Here is a 27,176-nt window from a genome sequence, read left to right as displayed (position 1 = left end):
TGAAAACTGGTGTGGCAGATAAGAGACTATATTGTTAATAAGACATATGGGAATGTGGGAAGCCACTTTCGTAGTTTAAGTCTTCCTTTTCAAGCACCATCTCCCATCCAGACTCTCCTTTCTCTTTTGCTCGACTTCAGTTTCAAAATAGGAAGATTTTTTTGTAAGTGCAGGTATTTATTTTTGCATAACACTCCAAACGCTAAAGGACAACGAAGTAATTTTCTCAGGCAGAGCTCTTTCAGGAATGTTTACATTTGGGTATTCTGATAAAAACAACACTGGTTTCCTACTCTACTTGCCTCCCTGCATTCCATTCTTGGTGACCTGGTTTAAAGAAACCCTTTGCTTGATGAGCTGAAGAAACAGGATGTGAAGGGTATTTTTATACACGTCAGAAATGCTTTCTTGTAGGTACACAGTAATGGCACATCTGTCAGCTCTGCTCAGCCACCTCAGGCAGTGAGTGACCCCCACACAGCACTTCATAAGAAAGCCCTGGAAAAAAAAGAAAAAGAAAAAAAAAGCACTGATGCTACCAGCTGCAAGAACAACTTGGCCACGAATCGGATAGAAATTATCTATGCATTTGCCTTGTCTTCACCTCATTATGAAATGTGCTATACTAAATGTGCTGCGTACCTTGTTAAACATACACATGATGTATTTGAAAGGCATCCTACATGTCACTGATGACAGTCATGCTGCATATCTGACCCAGACACACTGATTTTCCCTTCAGCGCAAATCGAATCTCATGCCTATTTTAGTCATCAGCAAGATGAAAGAATAAATGAAGCAGATTACAAACTCAGGGTTTAAAATATTATCAAACAAGACACAGATGAAACCTCCCCCAGAACAAGGGCCCTGCGGCCTACACCACTAGCAGAAAGAAAGCAACTAAATATCCATTAGGATCGATATTTACATTTTCTATTAAAGGCATGTATACAGACTGCTTCACATGTGAGGAATGAGCACAGCATTATTAAAATTCTAAAGATTGTTTAAACTAATACATTAATGCTCTATATCAAATGGTTTCTCAGGCATTGTTGCACACTAACAATGAAACAAGCAGATCTGACATTTCTAATTTTAAAAATGACTTCTATATGATCTTTACTCATTACCTTGAGCACCTCTACTTCCCATGCCTGATTTTTAAGTCGATTCTACTGTTAAAAGGTCTAGGGACTAGAATGTTCATGACTGTTGTGTTTATTAGCTTGCTGGGACTGCAGAATGTCCTCATTTCAGCCCATCTCATCAAATATATAAATACCTGCTTTTCTAGAAACATTAACAGACATGCTTGCAGCACCAAATGATCGCAGGCAGGGCTGCTATTTCTAGCTCTCTGCCTTTGACTTCCCTCAGGCTCTGTCCATGCATGTGATCTGGACCAAGTTATTCCCTTTCATTCAGAGTCAACATTTCTAAACATTGCCACAATGACAAGACAGGCCGAGCATTTGTCCATCAATATAATTTCATCTGCCCTTTGATCTCTTCCCACTGGGTTTACCCTTCAGAGCTCTGCTTAGACTTCCTAAAGTAATCACTGACACTGTATGGATTTATCCTTTTTTCTAAATTTTAAAGAGAATGAATGCAGCAATAATTTTTTTATCATCTTAGTAGTATAAAAGTAGATTTTCAGGGCTAGGCAGGTCTCTCAGTAGTTAGATCTCCTGAACTTACCTAAATTGTAGGTGGCCAACCTGAAACTCCAACTTCTTGGAAGATGGAGACAGGAGATTCCCCAGAGAAAACTAGCTGGCAAGATTCTGGCTTTAACTGAAACACCCTACCTCAATGAATGAAGTGGATGATCAATTGAGTTTGATTCCCAATATCAATCTCAGGCTGCCACATGCCTGTATACTCAAGGGCATATCCATTCACACACATGTCCCCACATACATGGTAACATGCATACACATACATATACACCATAAACACACATACACGAAATGAAAAAAAGTAGACCTCCAAAAAATATCAATGGTCTAAAAATTTTTAATCCTAATTGTTCCCCATTCCACTGTTTGTTTTTGCTAACTGTCAAATTCTTTCGATGTTGTGTTTAGATATAATGGAAAAACTACCAAGTAATTAGCACTTTTCTTGTATTATTTTTTTTTCAACATGGAGCTACAGAGACAATTGAATTGGTAAAGTGTTGGCCATGCGATTATGAAGACCTGACTTTGATACCCAAAACCCACATAAAAAGTTGACCATAATGTTTGTAATCCCACAGGAAAGGCATGGCAAGCAGATACTTGGGACATACTGGCCAGTCAAATCAGCCTGCCAGGTCAATGAGAGAACCTGACTCAAAAAACATGGTGGATAGGACCTGAACAAAGACACCCAAAGTTGACCTCTGACTCACTATCATGTTCATGAATTCACAACCATACACACACACACACACACACACGTACACACCATACTCTCTATACTGTAAGATATTTTCCAAGTGTGAAAATCGTTCATCTTTTTTTCATTTTTGCACATTCTTTATCAAGAAACAAATGCAGAAATGAGTCTTGGTATGTGTTAGTGAGTTATCAAACAACAAAGAACACGAGCTGGCACTCTTCTGTCCTTCCAAAGATGTCTTTTGGAAACAGTTGAGTTCGAGTGTCTATTTTTTTAACATATAAAAATCTTTTGGGGGAATTGTTGGGATAGCTCAGCAGTGTTAAGTGCTTGCTGCAAAAGCCTCAAAGCTGAGTTTGATATCCAGAACCCATGGAAGAAGACAATTGACTTCCAAAGCTATCATCTGACCTCCACACATACAGGCTGGCACTACACCCCTGAATACACACACACACACACACACACACACACACACACACTCAACACACACACAGTAATAGTAATAACAATTAACTAAAATTTAAACTTAAAATCCAAAAAAGATGTAAGTAAGTAGTAAGGGAAATAAAGGTAGAAGTAATTTATAAAAATAAATGAGGTTTTTGGCGAGAATCATGTGGTTAGAATGAGTGACATTCAAAATGAAGCATGAAAGCTGAAATCACTTCTCTTTAAAGCCCAGTGTGGTGTCCTATTTGTTGATTTTTTTTTTAGATTCAACCTCAAGCTGTGTGAGTCATCTGGAGCTTGAATATTGTTCAGTGGGCACTTGTTTGAAAAGTACAGAGCTTACCTTCTCTCCCTTGAATGTTCAAGAGCTGAAGTGGTGTAAACTGAACTTTTGAGGCATAAAAAGCAAAAACAAAAATACACACACATATAGTAACTCCACTACAACTCAAATGTAGAGCTGTGAAGAGTTTTACAGAAGCAAAACTCAGGTCTGACCTGGTCCTCTTCAGCTTCATCATGACTGTATAGAACATGGAACTTTGAGGTTCAATGTTTTTCAGCACCGTCTGTCTACCTTTAGTAATGTCAACAACAATATTCAGTGAACCAGTACAGTGTAACAATCATCATGGCGAGCTGCACATGCTTTTTTAATCATCCCCATAGATGTCTGGCAGTTGGCTGCTTTTCTAAAGAGTTTTAAAACTTTTCCATTTCTAAAGGCTTAGGTTTCTGCCAGGCAAACTAAATAACAAATAATGGAATGAGTGACACTAAAAGACTCACATAACCCTTGCTTCTGTCTATGTTAACATGCTGTTCCCTTCTTTCCTATATTTAATTTTATTTACATTTCCTCCAGAGATCAAAAATAGCAGTGTATGAAAAGATGTGGACCTACATGCGATCAGCAGAGCCGTCTGTGTTCACTAGGACTACAGCTGAGGGCGTGGCTCGAGTCCGCAAGTCCAAGGGCAAATTTGCCTTTCTCCTGGAATCCACGATGAATGAATACATTGAGCAGCGGAAGCCCTGTGACACGATGAAAGTGGGAGGAAACCTGGATTCCAAAGGCTACGGTGTAGCAACGCCCAAGGGTTCCTCATTAAGGTGGGTGGAATAGTATAACAATAGACCATGCATTGTTATAGTATTCCACCTTCCCTGATGTCCCTGAAAGAGTTCTTTTACTTTGTGTGTGAACATAGTATGTTTGTTTGTTTGTTTTCTTTTTCTCCATTTCATTCTTTTTGATCAACAATCAGGTAAATTTTTTTTTCATTTCGATTCTAAAATTATTACATTTGACATTGATCTTTGAAGGCCATATAAAAACCAAAGTGGTTGAACACTAGCTCCTTGCAGTGGGCCTAAATCACAGGTGTTGTGTTTTTCTAGAGCTCATCAACTTTTTCTGTTGTTTTGCCCACCAAAATTGATGCTGCCTGCTGCCTTTGTGTCAATAGTGATTCTGCATTTAATCATTGTGTTTAACCCTTGTCCCTGGTTACCTACCGGCTCTGAGTAAGAACACATCCACTTCTTCCAGAAGAGATTTTCTTTTTCCATCTCAGTGTTTCATTTAGTATGGCATCATTTTATTTCAGACCATGTTGAGATTGTATTGGTACTGTTGAAATCACATCTACTTCTAAAAATCCAGACCTAGAGCAAAGACTAGGTGCTGGCTTTATGGAGCTTACTTAGGTCACACTCCCATATATTTTAAAGGGAGTGTGGTGTAAGTAAGATCTGTAAAGTTAGATCAAATATGACTCACAAATATTTATAGATAGACTCTGCCAAGTGGCTCACAAGAAAAACATTTCCTGGGTTAAAAAGGAGCCTTTCACTGTTACGGAAATACTGGGCACATCTGCCCTTTGCATCCTTTTGGTTCTCAACATAGAAAATTCATGTTTACACCCAGGAGGCAGAATTTCCTATTTCCTTTAAATAATAAAGGCTGCTTTGAACCTACTGGGGCTAGAGCAAGTCATAACTGACAGATCACTCTGGTCACAGAGCTGCTTAGGAGAGAAGCACAAAGCACAGATTCAAGAGGAAATCACAGTCCTTGCTTAAGGGCTTAACCAAGAACCTGGTCTTGAGAAGTGATGTCTCTGGTAAGCCATTGAAAACCGAAGGTAATGAGAATTGTACTATTGCCCAGCCACAATGAAAGCAACATCAGTGTTCTGTAGTTGTTTTCATTGGCAATGTACTTGGGTGTGTTGGGTTGGGCAAGGGTTGAGATATCTATTTGAGAAAAAAGTACGGGTACTGGGAAGGGCTGTGTTAACTCAGTGATGTGGGGGGAGGGTATCCTGTGATTGGGAAACTTTCCAAAGGAAATAGTTACCAAAAGTAGTCAGTAAAGATAAATTTGAGTAGGATTCTGGCAGCTCTGATCTCTGGTTTACTTGAACAAACATCCCATATAAGCCTAAAAACATAATCAGGGAAAGCATCACACTAATAAATTACCCATGATGGAAAACCTAACTAAAAAGATTTTCATCCGCTTAGAAACTTAAAGTGCCACCAGGATGTTTAGACTTTGTTGACATATCTTGTGTGATGTGTTATAAAAAGTATGTACTTTCCATTCAGGTATCAGATAAACTTCTGTAGAGGTAGCAGCACAAGAACACTTGAGTGTAAAGAACTTATAAGAAATAGAAGAGGTAAGAGCAACTGCAGTCAGTATATAGATCTGCGGTCAGCCTATTGATTACACTCACTGGCTGTCCCCTCTTAATTAATTCTCGGTGGATATAGCTGCCTTGTCCTCTGTCTTGTGTCTTCTGATAAAGTCAAGCTTCGGGAACTGAATTTGGCCCTAAGATACGGGTGCGTCTGCCTCCCATTGATGGCTAGAGAGTTTCCTCTTAAATGTGCCACTTTGTCAAATCGACACTACAGGCATTGTTTGGGGCAATGCTGAAGGGCTTCATCTGTCTAGAACTGTATAATAATGAGTGATTGGCTTCCCCCTCTTTTCCTGCCCTTGCCTAGATCTTGTTAATGAGGCAATTGTTAAGCTCAGCTTCCTGGATGGGGGAGTTTGTTTATGCATTTTGCTTTCTGTATGCCACAGTTTCCTGAACCAGCTGGCCCCTGCAGGCCAAAACCACAGCCATTTTGTCCGTGTCTTTGAGAGCACTGGAAAGATACTGAAAGCCAAAAGCATTCACCTTTCCCTCTATCTCTACTCCCACATCCCCAGCCATGTATTCAAGAGAGGTTTATTAAACTGAATATCTTAATCTACTTCTCTTAGAAGACTTCTATTTCAAGAGACAAACCAATACAGTGTTGAACTATTAAACATTTTTGCATACATTATTTAATTTGTAGAAACAAATTCATATTAAAAGCATTCGTGAAAAGCAAACTCCAGAAGACACACCATCATTAGGTGTCCATGAAATATGTATTAGTCATTTAGCAGAAACTTGTCTGTTTTTCCATAGAAACTATATCTTTTAATCTGGTAATTTCTCTACTTCTGGTAAGACACGTGAATGTCATTGTTATTAAATGTGCATTCCTCGCAATTCTGATTCACTAATCGATGTGAATCTTTAGAAAAATAAAACAATAATCTTTCCTTCTGTGTAAGCATAACCAGATAAAGCTGGCAAGTGGCTGGCCATATTCTTTTCATATGGAGTTTTAAGCTTCCACATCTTACTATTTATTCAAATGCTACAGAATAAATGTCACAAAAAAAGAGGAACAGAGCGTCATATAGTCAGAGTAGACAGTAATGACTTTGTTCTTTACTGTGAACTTTAAAACAAATACAAGCAAGATCATTGCAGAGGGTACATCTGTGACTAGTCTAAAAAATGTCACCATAGGAGCTGGGGTGTAATCTCAAGAGCTGAGAGCTTGAATTACAAGCAGCAGCCCCTAGGTACAAACCCAGGTAATGAAAATAATCAGATCACCTGGTACAAGTGGCAGACAGTGATAAACAGACCTTCCTGTTCAGAAAGATTTTATTTCAGAATATTGTATGCATACCGGACATGTATGCAAATCTTAAAACATTAAACTTTCAGTTATACAAGGCTCTGAAACTAGATTTTCCATTTCTACAACAGGGCAAGATATAGTGATGCTTCATGCACACTCCTGTTTAAGCTCTCTGGATTCCATGGGCTCCTCCACATCCATTTTTCAGTACCTGGGCTACCCAAATTCACAATGAAAACTTTCCTTTGATTGGCAAATATGTATTTCAGGAAGCATTATAATGAAATAGAAAGTTTAGATGAAAGATGAAGTTTATTTATTTTAACTTTAATGTCAATTACCAATAAATGTATCATGGTTCAGATACCTTTTACACCAATTGGCCGTAATTATTTATACTGTAATAACATTATATATTTTATTTTGAAAATGCCATCAACTTTACTACATTCTCTATACTACTTTAATTACTATGCTATCAACTTTACCATGTGATAAATATATACCCGTTAAAAGCTGTTTAGATTGATTTGGTTAATAGAAATTGTCAAACTATGTAGCTTTTAGGTGAGACTATTTATTTTAAAATACTATTATCCAGCATCTTCACATAGCACCAAGAAATAAACCAATGAGTCTCATATGCAGTTTTCTCCTGACCCTTACATCTTGGTCCAAATATCTGAAGACAAATTAAAATCCTATAGTTTCCAATGCTTTTATTAACCATAATAATTCCCACATAAAATTTATCTTCTCTGAAGATGTTTGTGGAACTTTGTCTAAAATAGGTTGGTTTTTTTTTTCAGACACCAAAGGAAAAAGAGGATATTTCAAAAGAGAATAGCTCTGAGAGAACTTGTGTCAGTATGTGAATCTGGAAAAATTAAAGCCCAGTTGGACTTTAAGATGCTCAGCTGCATGAGCTCATGGCAACAGAAGCCAGTCCTTAGAAAAGAGGTCTATCATGGTTCCTGTGGAATGGGCCCTCGGAGCCTCCTAGCTGCAGCATAGCACAGTGAGGTTGGGGTTAGGTACTAAGAAAGGGAAGCAGAAAACCCCATCTTTTTATTAGACTTTCTCTTTCAGTGTGTACAAGAGCCACTGGCCTCTTGGGATGTTTGGACCAAATTACATTTCTTTCACATTCTTCCCAGGGCAGATTTGTGAAAAATAATATCCTAATTTGTATGTGAAAGATGTGTTATTCTGTAGAGCCACTTTACAATGTAAAGTTAGGAAAGCATACTTTATTATAAGCTCAGATGCATTTTAAAAGATTAGAGAAACGGAGTTCGCAGCATGCTGTGTGAGAGAAACTTTTTTATGTCAGAAACAAGTGAGCTTTTAGTATTTAATATAAAAGCTTCAAAGTATAGAAATGTGATCATGGGTATTAACATTACTGAGTTTCAGTTGGCCTTAAATGAATAAATGCTTATATAAGTTTTCTGGAAATGAGATGTAGTAGATTCTTATATAATTATACAATTTACTTCAATATTTTCTTAATTTTTTTTCAAAATTTCATACATGTATACAATGTATTTTGATCAGATCCACTTTGTATTTCCCACAGTTCCTTCTGGACCCTCCCAGCATGCATCCTTCCTAATGTTCTCTTTTATATAAGTATATCCCCTGAGTTCTGTTAGTGCTGACGCTAGCCCCTGAGCTAAGAGTGGGGTTTCAAGAGCCCCTTTTTCACCATGTCAGAATTTTCATTGGCTTGATCTTTAAGTGCACAATTTTACATTAAGCATTATAGGAAAAGATGCTTGTGCATATTCTCCTTATTCCTTGTTGACATTTGAACAGACGCTCCCACAGAGTAGGCCATTGTGATCCCATTGTGTTTTGAATGGAATTAAGTTATCCAAGTAAGGATTAGATGAACAGAGCAAAAATTGATTGTACCTTTCAGCATTCACAGAGCCACAGAAGTAGGCAAGTCCCTCCAGTGCAGACATACTTGAAGGCTCTCCAGTTTTCTGTAGTGACGCTGGTACTTAGTAGGAGTACCAACTATTTTACATTCACAAACTAACATAGCACATGGTAAACACATCAATGTTACATGGAGAGATTGATGGCCCAGTAGGACCCATGTACTCCTACTCCAGATGTTTTCCAGATGTTTGAGCGCTGTAGAAACCAGGGAAGTTTCTACAAATATCAGAAACAAAAGTCTTTAATTTAGCTTCTCTATAATTCAAAATGGCTAAAAATAATAGCTCCCTTGAAGAGGGGACAAACCCTCTTTTTCTGGACAATACACCATGCACGACACATTTTCACTTTTCTTCTCATTTGATCCAAATCCTCTGAAACATAACTCTATAAATGGATACTGGCTTCCAACTGAGTTTTTTCCAGCTGATTTGTATGTTTTTCACTCTGGGGACACATTGCAGACACCTGAGTACTCAGTACAAAGTTGAAAGGCTGCTAAATTTAAAGTTTAGTTTGGTGGGGTTTTTTTTTTCCATTTTTATCTGTACACTTATAAGTTATATTTTAGTGACTTTGAGGGGTATGGATTTTTGTGGTTTTTTTAGTTTCTACTATGTCAAGAAAGATATAGTTAACAAAAATGAAACTATATGAAATAAAATGAAACTTTTATTTTCTGGAATAAAAGTTGTGGAGTCTAAGCTTTTGCAGCTTGATTTGACAAGAAAACATAAGCTAGACCCCAGCTCTGATATTCAAGGAAATTTCAAACTATTAAACTTTCAATTCGTGCACTTGTCTCACAGAAAATAAAATCAGCCATGGTGATGCTTAACTATAATCCCAAAAATGGAAGGTGGAAACAAGAAGATCAAGAGTTCAAAGTCATCCTCAGAAAATAGGGAGTGTAAGGCCAGCCTGGGATATATGAGACCCTGAGTCATAAAAAAACAATAATAATAACGAAAGATGAAAATTTTGAGCATTCAGAAGAGCAAAGTAAGTGTGTGGTAGCTTCTATGAATTCGAATCACTTCTTCCTCTCAATGGAGACAAAAGCCAGATATGAGTCCTTTTTACAAATCTTCACAATGGGACCGGAGTGAAAACATTCCCTCAGAGGGTTTTAGAAAGCTAAAAACTAGAAAATAGCACAAGGTAGACACTCCAATAAGAAAGGAAAAGCCGGCTAGGCAAAGCACAGCTTCAAAAAACAAATCTGCCAACAGAAGGATAGGTGAAGAAATATATGAAGCCAATACACTGGAAGGCAGACAAATGAACAGCAGATATCAGTGGGCCTGGGCCTGCTGCTTCTGCTTTTGTGTTGGACTGGCTTTGCTAATCTGGGCCAAATACATGGACAAGTTTCTCTCATTCAAGTCTCAGCGAAAGAACAAGCACCCTGAACCAGAAAACCTAGCCATCGGAAGCTTCCAGCTTCCTCCACTGTACCTGGCCAGAGTGAATCAGAGTGTACACGCATAAAGTGACTGTACCCCCAACACAGGAAGGGCCACTGTGACAGCAGCATGAAGAGGTAGTAATATCAGAGGCAAAAGTTAATGTGTGCCTGGGGTTAGTGTGTGAGAACATTGTACTCTTACGCTTTCAAATGAACAAAACAGAGTTGAGTGAAACACAGTCATGTTTCCGTTTGTTCCTTTAATATTGAACTGAATTCGTACTCAGCATTCTCTAGACCAAGGTTTAAATTTTCCAGTGTAAGATTTTGTTGTTTTTTTTTGTTTTGTTTTTTTGTTTTTGTTTTTTTTTTTTAATTCTCTATAACAGATTTTCACAGTGACTACAAAGTGGTTCATAAAGACTTTTTTAAAAAGCCTTAAAAAATAACTGTTTGGGCTGGAGAGATGGCTCAGAGTTTAAGAGCACTGGCTGTTCTTCCAAATGTTCTGAGTCCAATTCCCAGCAACCACATGGTGGCTCACAACCATCTGTAGTGAGATCTGGTGCCCTCTACTGGTTTGCAGGCATATGTGCAGGCAGAATACTGTATAAATAACAAGTAAATGTATCTTTAAAAAAAACTCTTTGATGGAGAGACTGTCAGGAAAATTTCCTACACATAGCAACTCAATGCATATGGCTATGACTTCTATAGATGAAAAACCCACTTGGCATTTATAATCAGAAAACTGTTTCAATAACAAGCAGCTCACCCTGAGCTGGAAAGATGGCCCAGCACTTAAGAGCACTGGACCCTTTAGATCAGGCTGCTCAGGATCACATTTCTACAAATCTGGAGGGAAAAAATAAGAGGAGCCATATAACCATATGCAGTAGATTCCTGCCCCCTTATGGCTAGAACACTCTTCCCTGAGAGAATAGAGACAGCTTAGGGAGAAACTGAAAAAGAGAAGGTAGAATAAAGCTCTTTACCTATGCAATAATTAGGAAGATAAAGAATGCCGTGTCCATGTGCCACATACCATTTAAAGCCTTGGAGGAATACATTGTAAAGTGAACATTACTGTAATATCATAAGATGCCTTTAAGCAATGGTTCTCAACTTTCCTAATGCTGCGACCCTTTAATTTGGTTCTTCATGTTGTGGTGACCCCCAACCACAAAATTATTTTTGCTGCTACTTCATAACTGTCATTTTACTGCTGTTATCGATTGCAATGTGAACGTCTGTGTTTTCCAGTGGTCTTAGGTGACTCCTGTGACCACGCCATTCAGCCCCTCAAAAGGTCACAGCCCGCCCACAGGTTGAGAACCACCGCCTTTAAGTTTACTATATTGTAAAAATGTAATCTATTCTTTGCATAAAAACCTCCACCATGATGTTTTACTGTAGCTATATGCTGATGATAATCATCTACTTAGAAGATCATAGGTAAATACTGGTTTTCTGCACACGTGAAAATCTGCTTCAACAGAGCATATGAGAGAGCGTCCATCCACCACCTAGATGGGAACAACTTCTTTTGTCTGAAAATAGCATCAGCCAACAGGACGGGTTTTATGCTTTCACATTTAGGAAAGGGAAGATAAAATAGTTTGGCTGTTACAGAACAGTACAGAGGATAGTAATTATTCTGACTTAGAATTATATTGTGCTTTAATTTACAATAAGAAAACTGGAGTTCGTTTACTTTAAAGCTTTCTCCTCACCCAAAAAAGAATTCTAGCTGTTGGTTTCAGAAGGAGGAAACAGAATCTGAGATGCCTTTGTTACAGACATATAGTGTCACAAGCGTAGCAACACCTGACGAGAAAGCCACCTTTTCTTCCACACCTTCAGATGCGCCTTCTGAGAAGCAAGCAAACTACTGATCAAAATATTTTAATAAAAGATGAGTAGTCTAGCAAAATATTTGAATGCCAATCTTTTATGCTTTTTTATAATTGAACATCATTTCTTTTACATGGACAGATACCACAATTTCTGGGAATCTAAAAATCTAGGAAGATATAAACAAAGAATGAAATTCACTTCCAAAACTTTTTGGCACCATTTCAACATAAGTCTTTCATGGCACAAAACTCAACAAAAAAGGGAAATGAAAGCAAGAAGCCATCATTCCCACTTCAATCTTGTCTTTCAGTCTACAATAATGAGATGTTAGAGAAATTTGGTTTTAAAATCTGACTGGCCACACACAGTCCTATAGCTATTATATGGGGGGAAAAAAGCTAGATTTAATTTAGGTTACATTTCTTTTTTATTCTTGACTACTCAACTGAATAAATTGAGAACAGATAAGTTTTTGTAAAGAAAATGTTAAAGTGAGACTTTTTCTTGAGTACTGTTTAGCAGCTAACAAGAATAAGAATTAAATTGGAGTTTCAACCGAATAAGCAAGACACTAACAGCTACTCACTTTTGAAGTGCATGCAGACATACATGGCTTCCTCTCCTATGCTGCCTTACTGCACAGAGACAGGTTTAAAACGACCCAGAGGCCAAAGTTCACTAAGACTCATCAGGGTCCAGCACCAGCCCTCAGGCTTCTGTTTTTTCCAGATATTTGCAGCTAGCGCCTTCAAAAAAAAAAAAAAAAGTGTTGTCACCAGTCCCTTTTTTTTTTCTTTTAATTGCTAGAATCATTAACATAAAAAACAAAATTTTGTAATAGAGTTCCATAAGGGAACTTAATGCAGGTACCTGGAGAACTATGACGGTACCTGCTTTATATTTGATGCTGGATCAGGAAAATGCAGCATGCAAGGGGAGCTGACCTTCCACTGTCTCCCGTAGCAGTTAGTTACATTCTATTAAATAATACAATAATGACAGTATTACATTGACCAAAGTAATCTGTTCATCTAATTTTCTGTTTAATTTGCTCACTTTAAAAAGGTGTTTAAATTTGGCTCGTTTAAAGCACTAAAAATCCTTGCCCAGTGCCTTCCTAAAATGAGATGCTCAGAGCAACAGCATGGTGTTACTCTTTTCAAATGCACTCCTTCTGACTCTCATTTGTAGGAACAACACTGTAAATAAGGGTTAAGTGGCTCTCCCAGAGTCCCCAGACGAGGCTAGAGCTGTCTCCTGACTCCTTTCTCCAGTGCTCTTATGGGAAAAGAAAAAAAAAAAAGATTTCTTTAATATGAACACAGTTTACTCTGAAAAATACAGTAGATTTCTAAATTCTTCTCTTGTCTCAGTTTTGCCAACACGGATAATGCCAAGGTATATGAAAAATATCCATACATGACTAGTTTGCACATAAATGTAAATTTAGATGGAAACTGGGATAAATTCCTATTTAGCCGAGGAAATTGCACAGAGGTAGGTAACAAGTCCGGAAGAGACTTTGCCCTGGTTGAAGCTGGTTCTCATAAAGATGTAGATGTAGAATGAATTCTAATCTTCCATATCTGACTTGTTCAATCAAGAAAAAATACAAGGGATTCTCAGCCTCTTCCAAAATCCCAAGTGGTGGGAACCCGCTCCATCCAAACGTGGCAGCTGGGAAGGAGCATGCCGTGGCTGTCAGAACCAACTGGACCTTTTTTGAGTTGTAAGACAGGGAGAAAGTCTCATGGGGACAGAGCCACAGATGGATTAGAAATGAAACAATCCACTTCTTTGGTTGTGGTCTGTTATGTTGTGAAATAGAGAAGTGTTTTTAAAGGTATTTCTCAGATGGCTATGCCAATCTTACAAACCTATGTGAACAGAGACGGAAAAGAAATGCTGTGTTCACACTTTGAATGAGGCACATGTGAGAAAATCCCCTGGGATACATAAAAGGTAGAATTAATGTGAAAGTGCAGGCAGGATTTGTTTTAGTATTATTGAGAACAAATGATATATATATTTATATACAGATGTGATTAAAAAATAATTTTCCCCACATAATGTGAACTTTCAATATAAAATATTTGAGAAGAAGGTTTTAGGGATGTTATAGTAACCTTAGCAATGTCAATAATGCTAATTTCCCTTTCATTTTCCTCTTTTTCTCAAGTAGCCACCACTTACCACCAAAATGTAGATGCTACAAAGTCATTCTAGTTTTACCCTGCCCCAGCACTATATCCACAGCTGTTTGCTTTGGTTGATTCATATATTATTTTTAAGCACAAAGATTTTAGTTAAAAACTAACTACCATGGATGAAATAGGTGTTTTGTAAGACAAAATGTACCCTTTTTAATTTTGAGCATGGTTTATAATTTTTGGCTGTATTTGTTTCAGAAAAAAAAAAGTAGCATGATGATTTTATAATGTTTAGAGGGGAAAAGTGTTGTCAGGGCAGCCATTTTTAGTATATTTAGCTATGATAAAGAAGGACATTACATTGCAACTAGAAAACTTTTATTATATCATGTTTGTGTCATGAAACTTTAAGGTCATTGACATTTATAGGGTGACACAAGTGCAAACCAGATGGAGTGACAGAGGGAGAAGATTTGCTGATGTAACACACAGTTTTCCATATTGTTTTTTCCCTCCTGCACATCTTCATAACGGCCATTAGGGTAATGCAGACGATGTCCCTCATTTCGCTGTCTTGGTAACATCCCGGGACAAACCGAGGTTCCAGCATGCATCCATCTGCTCATCTGACATCATCTTACTTGATGAAGTTTTTAAATAAGTTACCCAAAGTTAAATAACAATAGCACATGATCTTGTATGGGTTCAGGCTCATTCTTGGTCTCTACTCTTCTTCACGTCTCATGGAATTCAATCAATTGTCTGGTATTGATTTTATATGGGAGCCAATCAGCCACCCTCTCTGAAATTATGCCAAAGGATAACTACAAACTGACTTTAAAATCAGTTAACTAGGCAGTGCCCTCAGCAGAGATGACACTTCAAATATGAAAAAGTCAGAGACTATATAAGTAAATAAAGATTTGATAATCGCTGCCATAGATAAAGCCCATGTAGATGAATACATTCTCAGATACAACAACTGAGTATAGTTGATGTTATATCCATCCAAACACGTGGCTCTGTGGAAGCACGTCTTCTAGCTAACGGGTGATAGAGGAGCTATTGGAGCCACTCCCACTGGATACACACACTCATGCTTCTTTCAATATGCTATCTCTCTCTCCAATTCACCAGGAGTCCTAGTTAATCCCAGATACTCTAAAGAAGAACACTCCATCTAATAATGGCTATAGTGCCTTGAATTTGCTTGAACTAAAACCCAAGGCCTGTCGGTAAATGAGAGAAAAAGTGTTTTTTTTAATCTCACCTGTGATTTGTTGTTTCTGATGAGACTTTTTCATAATCTCCCCATCTAATGTCTCCTTAACATGTTACTTTAAATTTTATAATAATTATTACTTGTATTGGATCAGACTAAGTGCAGCTCCACACACATTGTCGCTCATAGCACTATAATTTTATTCCCAAACGCAAGAACACCAGGACACCTACTTCTCTGTGGGGTCTCTTGATGTGCCTTCCCCTATTATTCCTGGTGATCAGTTGCCCGAGCAGTGCCATCCCTTGAATTTTCCTGCTCTAAGCCAGCCTGAAATTCATTAGGGTTCTCTGACAAGACAGACTAATTTATCAAGAGGCATCTTATTTTGCTCTTACACTGCTGTTGTCCATTCCCTTTGGCTTAATACCTAAACTGAGATTTAACTGGATTCTGTGGAAGCCCCATCATATCAGACAGTTGGTAGTATCGTGTGAGACTTGAGGAAGGGGTTGGCCAGAACTGAACTTGACTTTAATACAAGACCATGTTCTATTATTGTTTAACTTTGGGTATTTCTCCCCTAGGAGGAGGACAGAGGAGAACTAACCAGCTCCAGGACCAAGGTAAGAGGGGAGTTTTCTTTCAAAAGAATGGGTTCCATCCATTTGAAGGAAACCCCTCCCCCACCTATTTGTTAATCCCTTTTTATTTATACATTATATTTTTCAACCCACCAGCATTAGGAAACCAGCTTGCTACCTATGTATAATAGTTATTTCAACATCCACTTACAAATTTTGTAACAGGAAAAAAGGAGAACCTTTACACAAGTCATAACAGTTGTATGCTACTGCATTCATGTTTTCCATCCTCATTAAATATCAGAACCAGTGCTCCATTGAGATTTAAATTCTTTAGCTGTTCATTTTTCTGAATATGGAATACTCACAGTTATTATCACTCAAACCGTAATGGGTAAGAAAATACAAAAAATACGAAGCTAAACTTCAAAATGTCTCTCACGAAATACATTGCTATCAAGCAAAATTTTAATGAAAAGATATTGTTATAAATTTGATGATGTCTAATTTTGAAATAAAATCTGGCTAAACTTTCAAGCTGAAGTAATATAGTACAATTTTTAAGTACAATTTTTAATGCACTGTAGGGAAAAATAATAGGAAAGGAAAATATTTTCTTGAGCACTATTTCTAGGTGCTGATTCACACTCCCCCTCAGGCCTCTTGATGTTGACTTATTTCCATAGTATGTTTACTTTCCTTATTATGGTCTTTGAAGTCATCAATATTCCCTGCCTTTGGTGTCTTGTTCACATTGTTTTTTCGTGCAAGCAACCCAAGGGAAGATACAAAGTTGTTTTCTAACCTTCACATGCATGCTATGGCACACACGCCCCCAACACACATTACGCACACACACGCATGTGTGCACACACACACAATAATAATTTAAAAAAAAAAGAAATAGAACTTGAGCTTTGCCATTTTTAATTGAATTAACAATAATTAATGAGCATTGGAACACGTTGGTATTGTGACTACTGTTGTCTCAAAGATGAGCAGTTAAGGGACCAGAAAGAAAATGGGTTAATTTATAACCCATTTCCATGTCATGCAGGCCTGATAACCAGAGTTCAGATTCTTAGAACCTGTGGAAAGAGCTAAACGCATAACCCCAGCTCTCCTGCGGGGAAACGAGCAGCCGAGACAGCAGAGTCTCCTGAGGTTCATGGGCCAGCCAGCCTTGCTTACGCAGGTGTGGAGGAAGAGGTTCACCAACCAAGTTTTCCCTCTAGCCCCCACACCCGCATCACTACAGACATGTATTCACATGTGAAAATATACACAAACATCACACAGTGGCAAAAGATATTTTTTTAAATAAAAAGGTAAGATAAGCAGACTACTATCTTCATGTAGAAAGGTGTAAACTTGGTACCTTTAAGAACTACAAAACAGAAATCCTCATGTTCTTTCTTTTCGGAGCCTACTGCATAGCCCTGAACACTGGAAGATCAGACACTCTCCTTTCTTTAGCTTATCCTTTGTGTCATAAACAGTAGTTGTGTCACTCAAATTCTGATTTCTATTTTTACTATTCTCCCACTTAACCAAAAGCCAATAAGAAAATAAGAAAAAAAATCTATTAACACAAATATTATTTTGTATAAAAAGCTCCAAATATTTGTCTACTGGTATGGAACCTAAGATCTCAAACCAGAAAGAAAAGTTGAAACCCTTTTCACCCAAAAATTCTGAAATATTTAAAACTGAAAGTGAGCTAAAGGTATTTAGAAAGCTAAATATTTGTATACAGTATATAGTGAAATCAATTTTAGCAAAGTCAAACTAAACACGTAGCTGGCATTTGGTCTCTATTGATGATAGATATGGCATTTAGTTTCCCAAGCGCACTGAATTAACTACTCCAATTAGTAAATTTAGTAACAGAAGTCTTTTTAAATTAATTAATTTGTTTAATCTCTTTACAGCCTGATACTAGCCCCTTCTTTCCTCCCCTCCCAGTCTCACTCTCACCCCACCCCCATCCCTGCCGTCCTTCTTCTTAGAGAAGGGAAGGGCCCCAAGGAGTACCCACCCACCCTGGCACCTCAAGTAGCAGCATGACTAAGCCCATCTTCTCCCACTGAAGGCAGACAAGGCAGCCCAGCTGGGGAGAAAGGAAAAAACAATGACAGGCAACAGAGGCAAAGACAGCCCCAACTCCCATTGTTAGGAGACCCACATGTTGACCACACTGCACATCTGCTACAAATGTGTAGGGGTCTAGGTCCAGCCCATGCGTGCCCTTTGCTTGGTGGTTCGGTCCCTGTGAGCCCCTATGGGCCCAGGTTAGGTGACTCTGTAGGTCTTCTTGCGGTGTCCTTGACCACTCTGGCTCCCTCTATCCTTCCTCCCACTCTTCCACAGAACTCCCTGAACTCAGCCTATTGTTTGGCTGTGGGTCTCTCCATCAGTCTCCATCAGCTGCTGAATAAAGCCTCTCAGAAGACAGTTCTGCTAGGCTCTTGTCCGGTTCCCTCCCTCCATCTATTTTAGATGTCTATTTTATTGCCACTTCTGAGTGAGATTCAAGCATATTTCCTTGAGCCCTCCTTGGCTTCTTTGGGTCTGAGGGTTGTAGGATGGTTGTTCTGTACTTTGTGGCCAATGTCTATTTATAAGACATGCTTGACTTTCTGGGTCTGGGTTACCACACTCAAAATGATATTGTCTAGTCCTGTCATTTGCCTGCAAATTGCATGATGGCTTTGTTTTTAATAGCTGAGTACTACTCCACTGTGTAAATGTATCACATTTTCTATATCCACTCTTCGGTTGAGGGACATTTAGGTTGTTTCCAGTTATAAATCAAGCTGCTAAAAAAATAGTTGAGCAAGTGTCCTTGTGGTATGGTATAGCATCTTTTGGGTATATTCCCAGGAGTCATATAGCTGGGTCTTGAGATAGAACTATTCTCAATTTTCTGAGAAACCTCCAGATTGATTTCCACAGTGGTTGTACAAGTTTGCACTTCTACCAGCAAAGAAGGAGTGTTCCTCTTGCCCCACATCCTCACCAGAATGTGCTGTCACTTGAGTTATTTATCTTAGCCATGCTGACATATGTAAGATGTAATCTTACACTCATTTTTATTTGCATTTTTTGATGACTAAGGACACTGAGCATTTCTTTAAGTGTTTCTCTGTCATTAGAGAATCTTCTGTTGAGAATTCTCTGTTTAGCTCTGTACTCAATTTTTCAATCGTTTGATTTGGTTTGTTGGTATTTAATTTCATGTGTTCTTTATAAATTGTGGATATTAGCCTTCTTTCGGATGTAGGGTTGGTGAAGACCTTTTTCCAATCTGTAGGTTGCAGGTTTTTCCTACTGACAGTGTCTTTTGCCTTGCGGAAGCTTTTCAGTTTCATGAGGTCCCATTTATTAATTGTTGATCTAAGTACCTGAGCTGTTGATGTTCTGTTCAGAAAGCAGTCTTCTGTACCAATGAATTCAAAGTTATTCCCCATGATCTCTTCTTTGAGAGTTGGTGTATCCAGTTTTATGTTGAGGTCTTTAATCTAGTTGGACTTGAGTTTTGTGCAGGGTTATAGATATGTATCTATTTGCATTCTTCTGCATACAGGCATCCAGTTAGACCAGCAGAATTTGTTGAAGATGCTTACTTTTTTTCATTGTATGCCTTTGGGTTCTTTGTGAAAAAAAAAAAAATCAGGTGTTCATAGGTGTGTGTGTGTTTATTTCTGGATCTTAGATTCGATTCCACTGAGCTACCTGTATGTTTTTATGACAATACCATGCATTTTTATTAATTAATTCAATTTACATGTCAGTGATAGGCCCCTCTCTCCTCTCTTCCAAGTCCCATCCTCCCTCCCAAATCCCCTCTCTCCTATTCATCATATTAGGGGAGTCCTCCTACCCCCCAACTCATCTATTCACATGATGAATGAGCTCATCTTCCTCCTCTGTGGCCTTGTAGAAAAGTAATCAGAAAACAGGCAACATAGCCTGTGTCAGAGATAACCCCCAATCGCCTAACTAGTGGGTCAACCTGAAGCCTAAGATGCCCATCGGACTGAACATCTTGGGGTCTGTGCATTGTAGTGTGTCTATCCTGCACTAGTTGACTAAAATCTGCTTATAAGTGAGTGTATACTGTGTGTGTCTTTCTGGGTCCTTGTTACCTCACACAAGATGATCTTTTCTAGTTCCATCCATTTGCCAGTAATTTCAAGATTTCCTTGTTGTTAATGGCTGAGCAGTATTTCGTTATGTAAATGTACCACACTTCCTTTATCCATTCTTCGGTTGGGGAATATCTAGGTTGTTTCCAGTTTCTGGCAATTAAAAATAAAGCTGCTTTAAACATAGTTGAGAAAATGTCCTTGTTCTGTTGTGAAGCATCTTTCAGGTGTATGCCCAAGAGTAGTATATCTGGGTCTTGAGGAAGGGCTATTCCCAGTTTTCTGAAAAAGCACCAGATTGATACCCAAAGTGATTGTACAAATTTGCACTGCCACCAGCAAAGGAGGAGTGTTCCCCTTTCTCTACATCCTTGCCAGCATGTATTATCACTTGAGTTTTTGGTCTTGGGCATTCTGACAGGTTAGGATGGAATCTCAGAGTCATTTTGATTTGCATTTCCTTGATGACTAAGAATGTTGAGCATTTCTTTTTTTTTTTTCAATGCAGTTTATTCAAGAACCTTGAACAATCATTTGACCCTGGGGAAAGCCAGCCCACAGCTTAAATAGCCTCTGGGTAGCCAGCCCCAGCGTGCCACGTGGGCAATGCAGATAGGTCCACATACATGGAAGCAAGCCAGATCCTCAGCCTTAGCCAAATGTGGAGTTGTTTGTGACAGAGAGCACTCACCATTGGGAAGGTGGAAGGCGGAAACCAGCTCCATCTTTAAGGCGCGGCATTACGCAGCTCTCTACAGTTCCCCCTTTTTGTTTTAGACGCATCAGGCAAGAGTAGAGGTCTGATCTCTGATATTAGAAATAAATTGGGACTTTGTACAGATGTTCATTTAGGTGTCATCCACCCAAAGAGCATCAGACCCGACTGATACCTTTTTCTCAGAGGCGGGACCTGGGGCATCAACCCACATGCAATCAGACATGCTCTTCTCTGGGTCCAAAGCGGCTGACCCTGAGTGCAGTGCTTAGCCTCGCATCCTGAGCGTATCATTTTAGCTTTTTATGGTATCCAACCATGCTTGGGGAGACTGTCCTGCTTCAATGGCTGTAAAGGCCTGAATGATCATGGCTGCATTACGCTGTTGTGAGACTCTAATCTTGCATATACACCACAGGGCTTCTCCACCATTCCTCTGTTGAGAATTTTCTGGTTTAGCTCTGTATACCATTTTTAACAGGATATTTGGATTGTTGATGTTTAATTTCTTGAGTTCTTTACATATTCTGGATATTGGCCCTTTGTCAGATGTAGGATTGGTGAAGGTCTTTTCCCAATCTGTAGGCTACCATTTAGTTCTATTAATAGTATCCTTTGCTTTACAGAAGCTTTTCAGTTTCAAGAGGTCTCATTTATTAATTGTAGATCTTAGAGCCTGAGCTGTTGGTGTTCTGTTCAGGAAGTTGTCTCCTGTGCCAATGAGCTCAAAGCTCATACCCACTTTCTTCTCTCGTAGATTTAATCTATCTGGTTTTATTTTGAGGTCTTTGATCAACTTGGACTTGAGTTCTGTACAAGGTGATAAATATGGATCTATTTGCATTTTTCTACATGTAGACTTCCAGTTAGACCAGCACCAATTGTTGAAGATGCTGTCTTTTTTCCACTGTATGGTTTTGGTTCCTTTGTCAAAAATCAGGTGGATACATATGTGTATGGGTTTATTTCTGAGTTTTTGATTCAATTCCATTGATCAACCAGCCTATTTCTATGCCAGTACCATGCAGATTTTCTTACTATTTCTCTGTAGCACAGCTTGATGTCAGGTATGGAGATGCCTCCAGAAGTTTTATTATTGTATAGGATTGTTTTAGCTATCCTGAGTTTTTGTTTTTCCATATGAAATTTAGAATTGTTCTTTCAAGGTATGTAAAAATTGCACTGGTATTTTGATGGGGACTGCATTGAATCTGTAGTTTGCCCTTTTTAAGATGGCCATTTTTATTATGTTAATCCTACCGATCCACGGGCATGTGAAATCTTTCCAATTTCTGATATCTTCTTCAATTTCTCTCTTCGAAGACTTGAAGTTCTTGTCATACAGGTCTTTGACTTTCTTGGTTAGAGTTACTCATATATATATATATATATATATATATATATATATATATATATAATTTGTGGCTTTTGTGAAGGGTGTGGTTATCCTAATTTCTTTCTTAGCTTGTTTATCAATTGTATATAGGAGGGCCACTGATTTTTTTTTTAATTAATCTTGTATCCAGCCACTTTGCTGAAGGATTTTATCAGCTGCAGGAGTTCTCTGGTGGAATTTTAGGGGGTCACTTACATACACTATCATATCAGCTGTGATTAGCAGTACTTTAACTTCTTCCTTTCCAATGTGTATCCCTTTGATCTCCCTTAGTTGTCTTATTGCTATAGCTAGAATGTCTAATATACATTGAAGAGATATGGAAAGAGTGGACAACCTTGTCTTGTCCCTGATTTTAGTGGAATTGCTTCGAGTTTCTCTCCATTTAGTTTGATGTTGCCTATCGGCTTGCTGTTCATAGCCTTTATTATGTTTAGGTATGGGCCTTGTATTCCTGATCTCTTCAAGACTTTTATCATGAAGGGGTATTGACTATTGTCAAAGGCTTTTTCTGCATCTAATGAGATGATCATGTGATTTTTCTCTTTCAGTTTCTTTATATGATAGATTATGTTGATGAATTTTTGCATATTGAACCAATCCTGTTCCCCTTGAATGAAGCCCACTTGATCATGGTGGATGATGTGTTTGATGTGTTCTTGAATTGGGTTTGCAAGTATCTTATTGAGTATTTTTGCATCAATGTTTATAAGGGAGAGCAGTCTGAAATTTTCTTTCTTTGTTGAGTCTTTGTGTGGTTTAGGTATCAGCATGACTGTGGCTTCATAGAATGAACTTGGTAATGTTTCTTCTGTTTCTACTTTGTGGAATAGTTTGAGAAATATTGGTATTAGTAGAATTCCACTCCAAAACCACCTAGTCCTGAGGGTTTTTGTTTTGTTTGGTTTGGTTTTTGTTTGGTTAGGAGACTGTGGGTAGCTGCTTCTATTTCCTTAGGAGTTATAGGGCTATTTAAACTGTTTACCTGCTCATGATTTAATTTTGGTAGGTGAAATCTATCAAGAAAATCTTCCATTTTCTTTAGATTTTCCAATTTTGTGGAATACAGGCTTTTGAAGGAAGACCTACTGATTCTTTGGGTTTCCTCAGTGTCTGTTATGTCCCCCTTTTCATTTCTGATTTTGTTAATTTGGGTATTGTCTCTTTGTCTTTTAGTTAGATTGGTTAGGGTTTTGTCTTTCTTGTTGATTTTCTCAAAGAACCAACTTTTGGTTTTGTTGATTCTTTGTATTGCTCTCTTTGTTTCTAATTTATTGATTTCAGCCCTGAGCCCTCTACTCCTCTTGGGTGTGTTTGTTTCCTTTTTTTCTAAAGCTTTCAGGCAATCTGTTAAGTTGCTAATATGGGATCTCTCCTTTTTCTTTATGAAGGTACTTCATGCTATGAACTTTTGTCTTAGCACTGCTTTCATTGTGTTCCATAAGTTTGGGTAAGTTGTGCCCTCATTTTCACTGAACTCGAGGAAGTCTTTAATTTGTTTCTTTATTTCTTCCCTCACCCAGTGATCACTGAGCAGAAGTTGTTCAGTTTCCATGAGTGTGTATGCTTTTTGCTGTTTCTTTTGTTGAGGCCTAGCTTTAATCCATGATAAACTGATAAAGAACAATGTGGTTTTTTATTTTTATTTTTTATAATTTATTCATTTTATATCCCAATTGTAGCCCCTCTCTCATCTCCTTTCCATTCCACCCTGCCTTCCTCTTCCCCCCATCCTCTCCCCTAGTCCACTGAAAGTGAGAGTCCTTCTTCCCTGACATCTGACCTTAACTTATCAAGGCTCATCAATACTGCCTTGATCCTCTTCCTCTGTGACCTCGCAGGGCCACATCTCTGGGAGGGGGGGTGATCAAAGAGCAGGCAACTGAGTTCAAGACAGAGGCAGCCCTTGTTCCCCTTACTTGGGATGCCACATGGAGAGTGAGGTGCCTATTGGTTACATCTGAGCAGGAGATCTAGGTCTTCTCCATGCATGGACCTTGGTTGGTGCATCAGTCTCTGCAGCTCCTCCCACCCTCCAGGCACAGATTTTTTTTTCTTTGTTGGTCTCCCTGTAGAGGTCCTGTCACCTCCGGATAATTCTATCCCCATCTTCTTCCATAAGACACCCTGCCTTCTGCCCAAAGTTTGTCTGTGAGTCTCTGCATCTGCTTTGATCCCCTCTTGGGTGGAGCTTTTCAGAGGACCTGTATGGTAGGCTCCTGTCGTGTTCCCTCTCTTTTGCTGCTTCTGTTGTCTATCCTGTTTGCCATTCTGAATGAGATTTAAGCATTATCCCTAGGGTTGTTTAGCTTCTTTAGGTCTGTAGATTTTAGTATATTGTTCCTATAATATGTGGCCAATGTCTACTTATAAGTGAGTTATACCATGCATGTTTTTCTGCTTCTGGGTTACCTCACTCAGGATGATGTTAAGTTCTTCTAGGGTCCAATTGCCTAAGTTTTTCCCTGCTTTGGCAATGTTTCAGGGTGTAGGGTAGAATCTGGGACAGAATGTGGAGTCCCCCTTTTGCTTTATCTCTTGGGCAACTGATCACCAAAGATGACTGAAAGAAAAGAAAAAAGAGGAGGGAGCCCAGGATTTCTTTTCTAGGTCTAGGGACTGGCTACACTGCTGCTAAGGAGGAAAACTTTAACTGGTCACCATTCTTGCTACAGCCAGAACTGTAAAATGGCTTCTAGCCAAAACTGTAAGAGAGTGTAGAAAAGGGTACTTTAATCTGAGATTAGCTCCTGGGCAGGGGCAGCTGTTGATGAGGACTTCACAGCCTAGACTAAACATTTTCCTGCTTATCCTAGGCTGCTGGTTAGATCCTGAATTGTTGTTAAATTGTTTGTGAATTGGTAAGAAAAAGAAAAAGGAGGTGAAAGTAAGCAAAGTACATTCACGCACATACGCTCAAGGAAAAAGATGGAGTGAGTTAAGAATTTTAACTTCAAACTCATTTATTGTTTGATTACAGTATTTATACTCAGAACAGGAATTACCTCATAGTCAAAGAAGGCAATTAATTAATCACAGAAAAATCTGAATTCTAAAATACTACAGATTACATGTTTTAAAACTAAACATTTATTTATGTTTCCATTACATAAGTTCATAGTGAGTTCAGAGTGACAAAGGTCGACAAGGCCTAAAGGTTAACAGGGTCTAAAAGTTATAAGAATATATTTTTTTTTCAATTAGGACTGACTAGGACACGTTTTTCAGCTATCTTTGGGATGATAATCTTATTTGTCTTTCATTTCAACAAACAAGGTAAATTTAAAATGACAGTATATAATGCCATAAGATGCCAAGGTACAAAGAATTACAACAGAACAATTTGTATATAATGACATCAAGGTTTGTACTTAATTAGACATTGCTTGGTAGTTCCATTATAACTTGGGTTCATGGGAAGTTTAAACCAACTTACCTGTATTTATGGTGTATAGCAGGATGTGTGAGTGAAGACTATCTGAGGCTACAAATCTGCCTTAAGCCTGTCTCCTAGTGAAGCACCTGGAGGTCCACAAAGGTATTTATTGCAGTCACAAACCTTCTAAAGGTGTTTAAAAAGTTCTAAAACAATTTAACTTTTAAAATTGTTTGAATCAAGTCAGGAATTCCATAATCAGGAATTAATTCATCTGAACAGCAGTGCATCTTCAGTAAGATCCCATAGGAAGTTTATTCAATCAGAGTGTGTAAATACCCAGAAGGTGATGATTCACACCATACCATATTATAGAGAGATGCAGCAGTGCACAAAGAATGAGTATCAGAGACTGAAAGCAATTCTGGGGTCTGTCATGGTACAGACCTTGTAAAATACCTTCCAGAAAGCCCACCTTTCTAATGAGTGCTCCTTTAACAGAATGGCTCCTGACAGAGTGGTCTTTTCTAGTTCCATCCATTTGCCTGAAATTTTCATGGTTTTCTTGTTTTTAATAGTTGAGTAGTATTCCATTGTGTAAATGGACCACAATTTCTGTAACCATTCTTCCATTGAGGGACATCTCAATGCTTCAAGATTTTGTCTATTACTAATACAGCTGCTATGAACATAGTTGAGTAAATGTCCTTGTTGAATGCTGGAGCATCTTTTGGGTATATGGCGAGGAGTGGTATAGCTGGATCATGAACTAGTACTATTCCCAATTTTCTGAGAAAGTACCAGATTGATTTCCAAAGTGGTTGTACAAGTCTGTATTCCAACCAGGAATGGAGGAGTGTTCAGCTTTCTCCACATCCTCTCCAGTATGTGTTGTCACTTAAGATTTTTGATCTTAGCCATTTGATGGGTTTAAAATGGAATCTCAGATTCGTTTTGATTTCCATTTCCCTGATGACTAAGGATGTTGGACATTTCTTTAAGTGTTTCTCCATCATTCAGTATTCCTCTGTTGAAAATTCTCTGTTTAGCTCTATACCCCATTTTTAATTGGATTGTTTGATTTGTTGGTGTTTAATTTTTTGAGTTCTGTATATATTCTGGATATTAGCCCTTTGTCAGATGCAGGGTTGATGAATATCTTTTTCTAGTTGTCTTGTTCTGTTGGCAGTGTCCTTTGCTTTAATAGAGGATTCTCAGTTTCATAAGGTCCCATTTATTAATTGTTGATCTTAGATCCTAGACTGTTGGTGTTCTGTTCAGGAAGTTATCTCCTATGCCAATGAGTTCAAGGTTTTTATCCACTGTTTCTTCCAAAAGTTTTAGTGTGTCTGATTTTATGTTGAAGTCATTGATCCACTTGTAATTTAATTTTATGTGGGGTGATAGATATGAATTTATTTGTATTTTTCCTACATGTGGACATCCAGTTTGACCAGAACCATTTGTTGAAGATGTCATCTTTTTTTCCATTGTATGGTTTTGGCATCTTTGTCAAAACTCAGGTGTCCATAGGTG

General features: G+C 38.3%; 1 protein-coding gene across 7 annotated transcripts in view; it reads left to right on the top strand.

Moving 5' to 3' along the window:
• Gria4 (glutamate ionotropic receptor AMPA type subunit 4) overlaps positions 1 to 27,176 on the top strand; it is a 394,435-nt gene that overhangs the window by 325,844 nt on the left and 41,415 nt on the right. For 6 of the 7 annotated variants that reach the window (XM_060368985.1, XM_060368979.1, XM_021644133.2 and 3 more), the window contains exon 14: positions 3,713 to 3,960. In XM_060368985.1, the coding sequence (XP_060224968.1) occupies positions 3,713 to 3,960 (248 nt within the window). Of the gene's footprint in view, positions 1 to 3,712; positions 3,961 to 16,008; positions 16,048 to 27,176 lie in introns of all 7 variants that reach the window. The other variant, XM_060369002.1, reaches the window with a different exon arrangement.

Source organism: Meriones unguiculatus, chromosome 1 (genome assembly GCF_030254825.1).
Source record: "Meriones unguiculatus strain TT.TT164.6M chromosome 1, Bangor_MerUng_6.1, whole genome shotgun sequence".
Classification (NCBI taxonomy): Eukaryota; Metazoa; Chordata; class Mammalia; order Rodentia; family Muridae; genus Meriones; species Meriones unguiculatus.
This window is presented reverse-complemented; position numbering and strand designations above follow the sequence as displayed.